Source organism: Alternaria arborescens (assembly GCF_004154835.1).
Source record: "Alternaria arborescens strain FERA 675 chromosome Unknown contig_8, whole genome shotgun sequence".
In the NCBI taxonomy this organism is placed as follows: Eukaryota; Fungi; Ascomycota; class Dothideomycetes; order Pleosporales; family Pleosporaceae; genus Alternaria; species Alternaria arborescens.
Genome location: NW_021167863.1, coordinates 554116 through 566336, shown reverse-complemented (window position 1 = coordinate 566336; position 12221 = coordinate 554116). Strand labels below are relative to the sequence as shown.

Below are 12221 nucleotides of genomic sequence, written 5' to 3'. Positions count from 1 at the left end.
TACCCTTGCGCCAAGATAGTCGCCATTGCTATAGATACCCCGTCCGCTTGCGTCTGGTTACACTAAAAAGCACCACCAAGACCGTGCTTTGTTTCACATCTCAGGAAACACGCTCACTCCTGAGCCAGAGGGCGTCTTCGCATCCCTACACCATGTCGCTCACCGACTCGGAACTGGAGCTGGTCAGCTCGCAGCTGCAGCGGGAGAACGACGACATCCCCGAGGAGCCCGACATGATCCTCTCATCAGACGCCGAGAACGGCCAGTCGTTTGCTCCACCACCACGGATCGCTGCCCGCTTCTATCGCCATACAAGCAACCGTCGCAAGTCTTCGGCCACCTCGTCCCGCCGAAACTCGCTGTCCTCGACACATTCGCACACGTCCAATCGCTCGTTCCGCAACAGCTGTCAGAGCCACCATGTAGCCCAGCATCTCCGCCGTGCCTCTATACTCGAAGATCGCAAGGCTAGGCTAGCAGACCGGGCAGCGCATGCCGAGCAGGTCAGGCTACGTGCTGCCTTGGCCAAGGCTACCCCACGTGGTTCCAACAGTGAAGAGAGGGCGTTGGCAGCACAGCAGGCTCGTGAGAAACATCTGGCACAAGTAGCCGCTTCCTGTGCTGAGGAAGTGAGGAGAGCCAAGAAGATTGCCGAAGACATGAAAGAGCGCAAGGCCGCTGAGGAACGACGATACCGCACCGAGATGGAGGAGAAGTTAGCAGAAGCCGAGAAACGCAGACTGGAGTACAAGCGCAACCCCAGACGACCACGGACCGCAAGCTCGCCCCCCGCTGATATCAAGATACGGACCGAGCGCCCCATCGTGTCGACGGAAGATGCTGCCAAGAGGATCCAGGCTGCCTGGAGAGGCAAAGTTAGGAGCAATATTGTCACCGAATGGCTCCAGCTCGGTCTATCAATCGAGATGGTCCAAGAGACCAGTTTCGAAGTCATTACTGGCATGCTCGCAGATGAGAAGCTGCTCAGGACCACCGATAGAATCATGACACTGTTTGTGCTACTTCCAGACGCAGATCCAGCCTCCCGCAGCGCTGCCGTCAGAACCTTCCTCTCCGCGTACCTCATCCTTGGACATCCCACACATGTTTTCAGTCGCGACGGCGATCAGGAACAGGATCTCATTACCAAAGCCAAGGACCTCGTCATCAGCTTCGAGTCTGCTCTGGCAAAACTAACAAAGCTCAACTCGTACACTCCTTCACCCACGCGTACAGAAACTGTACTGCTTGCTCATGGCGCGTTTGTTACCGCTTTCAATGACTGGAAAGCCCGCGACTCCTCCGCGCTTATCGAAACAATGGTAGCTTCATTTGTCAGCCTTGACGAAATATGGCAAAGTGTCAAAGATGCGACGGTCGATGAGGTTGCAAACGAGTACAGAAATGGTATCAGAGACAACCAGGCTATTCTACTTAGCAAAATCAAGAAGTTGGCGGGGCCTGACAAGGCTCTTACCTTGATCAGGAAGGCCATACGCGAAAGCCGAAGGTCAAGGCCAAAGAAGAGGCTCGCAGGAGACACTGTACGACCGCGTGTTGCAAGCGACTCAACACCAGAATCTCCGCTATCAGCCGATAGTGCAGCCAAGCAGGCTGAAGCTGCTTCAGAGCTTGCAGCTTCTGGACAATCTGGGCTCCAAGATTCCACTGCTCAGGGCCACCAGGCACAGTCGCTGTCCAAGGTCTTCACGGTCGTGCCCGATAATCGCATTCTGGTTCACGAACTCTCTATTGACAAAGACTACCGCATCGATCCCTCGCCGACGGCAGACTTGCGCGATGCTCTCAACCGTGAGCTCTGCGACGCAATGCGGCGAGGGTTTGAAGAGGGTGACAGCACAAACTGGACTGCTGCCATGGCGGAGAACATACGGGGAAAGCTGCTACGGCTTCTGAAACCTGGCAACTCAATGCACACACTCATTTCCGAGACTCTAGATCCGGAGCATATCAGCAGGCAGTGCAGTCAAGGCGTCTTCTCTTATGGGAAGTTCTTCGATTTTATTGCTAGCATTCTTCCAAAGCTTTGCGCACCCTTTCGAGACACCGAAGTTCAGTTGCTTGCTGAGGAGCTGCAAGAAGAAGGTGAACTTTCAAGCATGATCGAGAAGCTCTTCAAGGTCCTTCATATCATCGATCTTTTGTCCTTGGACTACTCAAACTTCCTATTGATGAACGCCGCACCAACACTCGTCAAAGAGGCTGTTGGGTACGAGCAACGCATGTTCACTCAGGATCTGGAGGAAAACAACCTTACTCTCGACCGCACACGCAGATGGTGGCGCAGCGCAGCAGTCAACATGCATACCGAAGCTGACCGTCGTGACCCTTGGAGTCAGGCAAACCCCATCAATCGCCCTACAGCGCACAAGATTTACGCTCGTGGTCTTGTCGACCTCGCAATCGCTACGCCGCCACTGCGAAGCTCTGAGCTGCCGGAGACGCTCGAACTAGATCGTGCACGCATCTCCCGCATTCGCGAGGACGCGCTTCGCATAACAACGATCGGGGGTATCTTGCTTACGGCAAAGAACCTACTCAAACGCGACGTGCGCGCGCAGTGGAAGTCTGAAGCCAACAAAATGTGGTTGGTGCTGAAGGAGAATGGATACATGTCAGACCCTTCTACTCCCTCGAAGATTTCTTCTCTTCTTGAGTCGTCTCGCAACATGCCACCGTCAACGCGCTCCCAGCTCTCCTCCACGATCACGCGTCTTCTTACGCAAGCTGAAGCTGGCAAGCTATCCGACCCTGTGATGAAGGTCTTGTTCCAAAGACTCAAGACTCATATCTTCAACCGGGTAAGCGCCAGCAGTTCTGGCGAGCGCGTCAAAGCTGCTAGCACCGCCACCGAAGGACTTGCTACTACTGGTCTGCCAGAGTTCGTGTCTCAAGTCGCGGATATCTGTGAACAGCTTGGCAAAGTTGGTGAAGTGGACCGCAAATGCCATGGCAAGTGGTATGAGGAGATTGCCGAGGAGATGGAGAGGCTAGGCCTTGAAGGAGGCGAAGAATTGACCAGGAGCTCGAGTGCTGATAGCGAGGCTGTCGCCTCGACGAGATCTGATTCTTCTGTGTAAGATAGACGGGTAATAGCAGGGAAGCTGTAATGCTGGTGCATGGGTACGATCACTGGCGTTTTCGTTTCCTTTTATTCTTCTTGGCTCGGACACGCAGCCTGTTCGTTTCTTAGTATTATATTGACATACTGTCGTTTACTGCATGGCGCTGTGGTGTTCATTGCTTCAGGTCGGGGATAGGGTTACGGGTTATGAGCATATACGAATCACTCTTGGTTCATCGTTCTTCGAGTTACAACGTACACTATTTCAGGCGTTTTGATTACTCAAATCAATGCATATGACTTTTTCTACACTTCAATTACCTCTACCTATCCGTCTGCGTACAAACCACTTTGTGATTGTAATAGTGTCTCAATCGACGTTAGAAGCGGTCATTATCAAGTGACAGACGGCTTAAGCCGCAAGACATTGCCACGGACTGAATGGGTCATATCAGCAAGGAAATTTGTTCAGCTTGAATAGCCGTGCGGTTTCAGAAGACTGGTAGGCTAGCCATGGGCGTAGTCTAGAATACTTGGCTGGAGGCTACGGGAACTAACGTATAGAGCAAAGGCATATACGGCTTTGTTGCACACAGATGCTGTCCGGGCGACGTACCCGTAATCTTCATCGTAGATTTAGTAGCGATAGGAGTGAGATAGATAGATTGGTAGCCGATACAGAGATCGATTGAGCTTACTGCCCCATCATGTGGTTACACGTCGGCTTGTAGTGTTCCCGAACTGAGAGCATTCTTTACCATCTTTACCATCTTTACCATCTCTACCATCTTCCCTGTGGTGATGAAGTGACCGAGTGGATCGGAGGTATGTCCTTCTTGGGGGTTTGATAAGGCACGGGCCACCGAAGAAGCTAAATGTAAGCTGTCTTCTCCTCGCCGAGCTGATGTATAGCAACATCTTTCAAAGATCTTATAGGTTCTCCTTTGACTGAACTGCCCCTAGCGGAGGCGGACCTGAAGCTCCCGGTGGACGCCGGATGCCAAAGTTTGCTTTCCTTGCTTCATCGATTCGACCTTTGGAAAGGCTGATACCGGGGACGACCCACTCTCCACAACTACACTGCATCCCCTGCCAGGCATACTTGCCTACGTTGGTGTGGCATTTTGGACACTCCAGACGCCCTTCCAACTTGCCTTGTTCGAGCTCCGGGCGCATCCACGACAGGGGATCTAGGAAGTAGTGGGCACAGTTCTGCGATGGAGCTTTTTGAGCTTCTGCGTTCTGGTCGCTGACAGATGGGGTGGACCCATGCGGTAGTAGATATTGTGACGTCGCTAATGCTCGCCTGAGACTTTGTAAGCGCTGAGCAAGATGGGCGGCAACAGGCAGTATGGTGACATCAATCACGTCTTGCCACAACTCCACTTACCTGCATTTACGACATCTCAATTCGAAACCGGAAGATTCGTCGGCGACATGTTCGTCTTCGAAGCGAATCTTGTCAGCTTCTGGAGCTTGGCCACACGCGCGGCTCAGCTCGATTTCCCGTTGGTAAACCCATCGTTGATAGGCCGGGGTATCTTCGACGTTCTCGGGTGTCTGCATCTCACCGTATAGCTCCAGTTGTTTCATGAAGCCCTCGTTTGGTTCGCAGATGGATCGCGCTTGCCGAACGTGCGACAAAGCCTCCGACGGGCTGATGTTGTGCTCTTGCATCAAATAAGCGATGACGACGGTAGCCGATCGTGACTTGCCCATAGCACTAGAGAAGAGGTTGTGGTTGGCATATTGATACGAGTGGCTGAGAACAAATAGGGTGGCAACTGGGCGGTGTGTATCGGGGAAAAATCGCAGAAAACGGAAGGCGAAAAAAGACGAAAAACATGATGCAGGACGCGCGGAGAGCAAAATTGAGCTGCATGCATTGCATACCAGTGACGAGGGCTTGGGGCTGTTGTCGTTTGTGAAGATGGCAAAACTGCCAAGCAAGGCAATCGTCGGCGGCGATCCAAAGTTGTTGGATATGCAAGGCTTCAGCTTGACCAGGATGTTGACTTACCAATGCACCAAGACTCCGCCACCTCCCTTAAGCCCCTCCCGTATGAAGCGATTTGTGGCAGGGAAATGCTCCAATAGATTTTCGTCTTCGACATCGTCGACCTCCACCACCATGTGCTTGAAGGGGCCGAACAAGTCTTGATCTAGTGGTGTGCGCAATACCGACAAGACGTGCGTAATATTGGCTTGCTGGAGGGCCTCGCGCCGTCGCAGAGTGAACATGCTATGCAGCAATGGTTAGACAGTAGTCCGGTGACCCCAGACCTGAGCCATGGGGCAGATGCGAAACGATAGTCGACATTACGTACCCACCGATATACAGGTTCAAGTCCCCAGGGACTCTGTCGATGAGCGCCATGATAGGCGAAACGAGGTCTCCGAGAACAATCGGACGCCGGAGATGAGTGTACGGTGATCAACAATCCTAGAAGAAGCGCGCGTTGTTGAAGGTGTGAGAGAGGTGGTCTAATTTTGACCGAGGGTTTCTGGTCGCGCGTGCCCGCCAAAATTGCGGACCATCAGTAATGACATCTGTCATCGAGTTTGTTGTATCGGCAAAGACAAAAAAATGCAGCGCGTTTGAGCAGTTGCCGAGCATTCTATTCACCTTCAGAATTATTGGATCGACGGGTGTGACTCTACCCAAGGTTGCGGCCAAGAGTCACAGAGAGAGTACCATGAGCTTTAGAGACATCATGGAGCTAGCAGTTCGTAGCCTTATAGCTACACACACTATATTCCTTGCCCGCCCGTGCTTCCCCGTAGTTCATAGTTCCTAGTGAGACCCTTTGCAATAAGAACTGTCATCAAGAGAGTCATGTGTCGTTGCAGTAAGCGGTATTTTCCGCAAGACCGCGGAGCTACACACTATGGATCAGGGACTGCATACAATTAACATGGGTGAGTTTATAGTTTGAATCGAAAAATTCCAGTTGTACGAAGAGTTCCCGAGGCCGTCCGTTACTGCGCCCCAAAGATGTCGAAGTTGCCCGGGCAGCCATGAATCTGGACAGCGGTCAATGAGAGCCATATGTTGTCTCGTGTCAGTGGTGTGGTGTTGCTTCCATCGTGAGACAAGCAATATTGCAGTCGTTACCGACAGCCAGAAATAGCGAATTGCTCGTACTCCCCGGTTGCTTGCAAGGCTATGATGGCGCCTCGTCCCGCATCTCGGCGAAGCGCATCAATGCTTTGGAAAACGGGTAGAGACGCGGTAGTTGCGAATTTCCGTGCATTCCATATCGCCGACTAGATGGAGAAGTCGCTGACATCACCTAAGACTTGCTGGTTCGCGCTGTCTCAAAGTGGCTGAACGACCGCTTACCTGACCACAAAGCAGGACCCACCTGCCGGTGAAAAAGCAACGTACCATGTAGGTACCACTGTGTGTAGGTTCGGCCCCAATCCGATACCCCGGAGTAATACTCGTGTCGTCTGCAAGTTGCCGCTCGTGACAGCACGAGGTACCCTGGAATGGACCATGGACACAGCCCCATGGGAAACATGTGTAGGAGCAGATGGAGGGAGGTGTTTTTTTTTTGTCCGTACAACGAGTGTAGTTGCCAAAAATACCATGTCGGGGAGCAGGGAATGCGATATCTCAGACAGGCAGCCTGTGTCGCATTGGCTGCCGGAGATAGTGCACTGTGTGCATAGCGTGTACGCCCCGCCGTGGATTCGATTTGATGGCGGAGGGCTTGCCGCTCAGGATGCAGGTATACCTAGGCAGTGTGTAGGGCAGGCCAGCTTCCCGCCGCGATAGCGATCAGCAGATCAGCGTGGCATGGGAGAACAGCCGTGGCCGTCTCAGCCTGACTGATGATGGGTGACTACAGTTGATGGTGCAATCGATGGCGCTTGTAAGGCTGCAAGGAGCTTACTCTGTTGGAACTCCTCAGGCATCCGTGCGCACTGACTTCCGCTACCCGCACTCAAGTCTAACCCACACACGGTTGAATCTGACGCTGTGCCGTCTGCACCTCTTCCCCCCAATCCCCATCGAGGCGAAGCGCAACGCTGCATTGTTGGACAATTTGGTCAGATTCCAGGCATGCAACCCTCGTCAGCCAGCGCGCCCACGCCGTCGGCATGCCTTCCAAGCCTGCCCTACCAGCCATCTCACCGTTGCACCGGCCTGACGTCCTGGCAGATCGGCTCTACTTGGTTTGCGTAATAATCGGCACACAGGGCAGCTGGACGAGCGGGCGCCAATCCTCGATTGATTATTCTTGGTCCGACTGAGCTCTATCTCACGCTGCTGGGAGTCGTCTGCCGTCACGAGCAATCTACTGCGAGTCGACCTGCCAGCGCTAATGGCAAGCCCTATGCACGAGATGAGGGTCGGGGCGTGGACCTTGAAGCTTCTCGAAAGCCAGAGCCCTGCTCCGACCGACTAAAGGGTTGCATCTACCCCTGCTGAGGTCTCCACTGCGCTCCGTGCCAGGAGCAACCAGGCATAACCAATCACCGACATTCAAGCTCATCCAGCGTAGTGCTTTATGCTAACCGCACTCCCCGGTGGAGGGCGTTTCTTCTGCTCCGTCTGTTGCTGTTGCTGCTATCCAGCGGTGCCTCTGTCCTGCAGACTCTCTGCCTCTCCGGACCACTGGACGCCGAGGGACGCTTCCTTCTCCCTTTTACTCCACCCGCCTTCACGCTAAGGGCCCTACCGCAGTCCCGCATCGTCTTTTCCGCTGCCGTGTAGCAGGAACAGGCCTCTTCCGAACGAACTGACGACTTCACTCGTTGCATTGCTCGCACCATACTGGTTTTATGACGACTAGTCCTGGGCGAAAAGAAGCAATATCATTTTTGTGGCGGTGCTGGCCAGAACCCTTCCGTTCAGCTGAAGGACCCTCTGGCTCGTAGGGCTGAACATTTAACAGCCGCAAGCGCTAGCGCCCCCGCTTTCGCTTTTGTAAGCCTCGCCGTCGAGAATCCATCCCAACGACGCGTAAGTCCCACACGACCGCAAAGGTACGTCGCATGCTGTTTAGTACGTAGTTGTTAGAGTTCAGCTACGTCTGCACGCCTTCACTCTGTCCTCCCCTGCCTGTCTCGGCCAGTCCGTGTCGTTTCGGGCTAACGATTCTACCTCTAGGTCCGTGCTCGCATACACTATCCAGTAGCGACCATACTCACTCTTCTTGCTTGTCGCGCTCGCCACATTCGCGGTGCTCGCGTGCTGCGCGAGTACGCTTCAGCTGCACCCTAGTGGCGCGCTCCCGGCGACCTCATCTTCCCTACGAGCCATGTCCTCCACACCGAGTATTCGCGTATATGATTCTCAGCGTGATTCCCACCACTACCAACTACCACACCACCGCCGACCGTCGATACCCACCCCGGCTGTCGCAATGGCCATACCGAGAGTATGTAAGCTCGTGTTCCAGCCGGTGAATATATAACGGGCGGTCTGGAGCAGCTTGTGGCTCGGTCACGCGAGATATAGCTCCTGAAAGAGTCACAAAGTGCTCCAGCCTCATCCGGGACTGAACACGCTATACGAATGGTTCACTGACTGTACCAAAATTTTATAGGCACGCGAAGAGGCACCACCACCCTTGCCTCCTCCACGTCATATCGACCTCAGTGGAAGAGACCCTGGTTGGCAATGGGGTAACACAAACAGCCCAAGGGACACCGGCTTTGGCGGAAATCGGCTCGCGACAGTTAGACCTGGCTCGAGCTTGTACGGTGGAGCCACAGGCAGCTATCCGCGGGAGCCTTCGGTCGATATGTTTAGCCCTGCCCGCGAACCTTCCGTCTCTAGATCCGTCGACGGCATGAGCGAACACAGCAACACCAGCGAGGACGACCGTAGTAACAAAGCTCGGCCATCTCTCAAGAACCACAGGTACGGAACACTCTATTATACCTCCCCTCATCTCAAAGAGCAAGACGTGTTAGGGTTCTGGCAAGGTTCGGCAGCGCTTGTATATCTTTGGTCAAGATGCCGTGTCACTGCTTCACTGACAAATCCTTGTCGTTTGGAGGATTCCCATGCATGTCAATTGGTTCAGAACTTGTCAAGGGTTACCTGCATTCTTTGTGCCTACAAATCTGGCGTTGTGTCGTGTGCTCTCTAATGACTAACAATGTGCCATAGACTCACGAGCGAGCGACAACTCGGTCACAAAGCCGTGCAGAATTCATCGCATGCCTACGATAAGCAACTACTCTCGAAGATCGGCGGCCCGAATACACCCACACGAACAACCGCGTCATCCATCTCCTCTGCCAGCACTCACGCCCCCGCCGCTTCCGATACACACGTCCCTTCTCACAAGCTCAGCGGTCAACTAAAGCCGTTGACTGTACCTACTATATCACCGAGTTACAACGGCTGGCGTAGTCCAGGATTCGATTCAGCGGAATCACAAAGGGCACGCTACGGAAGCATTTCAACTCCAGGCCCTTTAGACGAGACATCTTCTCAGCACCGCGGTAGCTACGACCACAGCATATTCTCGGATCCCGAGTTTGGTGGCATGGAAGAAAATGGAATGCGTGATCTGAACATCAATGAACGTAGCCCTGCCGAGTCAGAGGACTATCAGTTGGGCCCTAAGGGTGGCCTAAAACGGCGGGCCTCGTCGCCGCCCTCTGAAGCCGCGCGCGACGATCGACCCATCCCAAGCGGCCATAATGATCTCTACCACCGCCGCTCTCAGCAAATGCTGGTTAATCGGAATTGCGCAGCTTCTCGTTTTCAGTCAAACTCAAACTCGCTATCTTCGACTGGGTCCGTAAGTCAACGCAGCGGTTCGATCGGCTCTTCTTTCGGGTTTTCAACCGCTCCAAGCAGTATGGCAAGTTATTGCGGAGATCAGCGCGTTTCACCCAGTGCGTTGTCGCCTTTGGGCGAAACAGAGTTAGGCCCCGTCTCGCCATATGCAGCTAATAGGTCATTGGACCCTAGCCCCCACGGGTCGTTGTCACGACCTCCGCATCAGCGAGGCTTCTCGGAGTCCGAGCATCCGCAGATACGAAAAATGTCAACGGAAAGCATGTTGCACTCGCGACAGAATTCAATCGCAAATCGTTTACCAGGAGCTTACATCTGCGAATGCTGTCCCAAGAAGCCCAAAAAATTCGACAGCGAAGATGAGTTGAGGTAAGTGCATGGATTCTCGCTTGTCCACCGCCATTTGGTCTGTCCACCATTGAGCGACCACGCTGACCCCAGCAACAGAGCACACGAGCTAGAGAAGCAGTACATCTGCCAGTACTGTCCCAATCGTTTCAAGAATAAGAACGAAGCCGAGCGCCATCAGAATTCTCTTCATTTACGTCGACATTCTTGGTCATGCGCCACGCTTGCCGGTGTTCATGCAGCTTTTCATCCCTCCCCTACTCGTCCGAATGTGGCAGACGTTTGCGGTTATTGCGGTGAAGAGTTCTCCAATCCTGCGGATTGGGAAGCACGATCTGAGCATCTGAATCATGTGCATAAGTTTGGGGAATGCAACCAAGCCAAGAAGTTTTTCCGCGCAGACCACTTCAGACAACATTTGAAGCATAGTCATGCCGGAACCAGTGGAAAATGGACGAACATGCTTGAGAACGCATGCATGAGAGACGAACCGCCACCACAGGAGCGTGTTGGCTCTATGGGCTCCATCTCCGGCCCCTCAAGTCTCGCACCTAAGCCCGGTGTCATTAACGAAGCACATGACGAAGCATGATTTCGAAAGACGCGATATAATTGATGTGGGCCACCTACAGCGCCATTGGATATTGGAGATTTTCTGAACCCGCAGCAACAACCTCATCTAATCCGAGCGGCTTTTGCACATCGAAACATACCCTTCAGCAACAGAGTCCGGTCGGAGCCGGCATTAGCACTTTCTTTGCATTAGTACTTGTCCTATAGAGCGGCGTTTTCAGATATCGCCCCTTCTGACGAAAAGTTTCCACGCCTGCAGACAGCTTTGCAATTTTTCTATAGCCCTTGGCGGCGAAGCCCGTGCGTTTGGGCATAACGATACTGATGACGGCATTTGGTCTCATATAGCAGAGATCTTGTTACGCGGCCCAGAAACTTCTGGTGCCACTGAGCGGCAAATTTGTTGCATTTAAGGATGTTTTATCCATTCAGCGGGCGTTGATACGACGGGATGTCCAGAATCATTGTTTGAAGCGAAGACATCCATGTAGTCTTTCGACCTATTACACAGCATGTGTGTCATGTCAATGCATTAAGAACACTTCTCGAATGTTTCATTGACCTGAATCCTTTCCGGCGAGGCCGAATGTAACACCAAATACCCTGTCTTGGCGAGCGCAATCGTCGCGTCTCGGCCTCTGATACCCGTCTGAGGCGCGAACCATACAGCGGTCCCAATTGCTCTGACATCGGCGATGATGCAAAAGAGTTTTCTTGCTGCCGCACAGCCAGCAGCAAACATTGTTCGGCTGGGAGTCGGCGTTGAGCGCTGAGCCTTGGCATACCATACACGAGCGCCACAACATCAGCGAACGCTTGTCACCCCTTTAACATCAACCTGCTTGACTGTCTTCGGAAACAAGAGTATGCGTAACTTCACGTCAGCCATAACACTGAAGATTGATGTCCATAAATGGCCTCGTCACTCTGCTTCAAAGCACGTACATATGGACTAGGTAATGGCATGAGCGAAAGCACACGCGTACGTATACCGTCAGCAAACGGATGTTTTTGTGGTGTTATCTCCGGAACTCATGTATATCTCGGAGGCGATGACGTTACTTCGTTCGAGCACATGACACGTACGAAAAGCCATCGCTAACACCATGTTCTGCTCGCGCGTATGTGTAATTCATTGAGATTGTATGAGCAGCATGGAAGAACGACGACGGACATGCATCCTGGAAGACGATATCTTTTGATTTGTGCACGGATGCAGAATACCTGGACAAATTTGATAATCCATCATTTCAGCTCCCAGTTATGCATACCTTACCACGGCTTCATCCAATTTACCTCATCTGGAATCACCGTTTCACTGAGCATATGGCGACCTGAATCCTTCAAGGAGACGCAATCGAAGAGTGGCACTATTTCCAGATCCTAAGCTGCTGGTATGCAATCTATCTTAGCAACATAAACACAAACTCACATACACGACAGTCTGAG

At 52.9% G+C, this 12221-nt stretch overlaps 3 protein-coding genes across 3 annotated transcripts; 2 read left to right on the top strand and 1 right to left on the bottom strand.

Annotated features, from left to right (window-relative positions):
• Positions 1–152: 152 nt before the first annotated feature.
• Positions 153–3101, top strand: AA0111_g4398 (hypothetical protein; the record flags this gene model as incomplete). Its single annotated transcript, XM_028650396.1, has 1 exon — positions 153–3101. One exon carries the CDS (start codon positions 153–155, stop codon positions 3099–3101), a length of 2949 nt encoding a protein of 982 aa, XP_028508069.1.
• A 914-nt stretch (positions 3102–4015) lies between these two features.
• AA0111_g4397 (hypothetical protein) lies at positions 4016–5462 on the bottom strand (the record flags this gene model as incomplete). The annotated part of the gene is made up of 4 exons (XM_028650395.1): positions 4016–4391; positions 4476–4808; positions 5106–5327; positions 5413–5462. The coding sequence occupies 4 exons, from the start codon at positions 5460–5462 to the stop codon at positions 4016–4018; spliced, it is 981 nt and encodes a 326-aa protein (XP_028508072.1).
• A 2998-nt stretch (positions 5463–8460) lies between these two features.
• Positions 8461–10791, top strand: AA0111_g4396 (hypothetical protein; the record flags this gene model as incomplete). The annotated part of the gene is made up of 4 exons (XM_028650394.1): positions 8461–8475; positions 8644–8960; positions 9213–10220; positions 10299–10791. The coding sequence occupies 4 exons, from the start codon at positions 8461–8463 to the stop codon at positions 10789–10791; spliced, it is 1833 nt and encodes a 610-aa protein (XP_028508071.1).
• Between the last annotated feature and the right edge of the window lie 1430 nt (positions 10792–12221).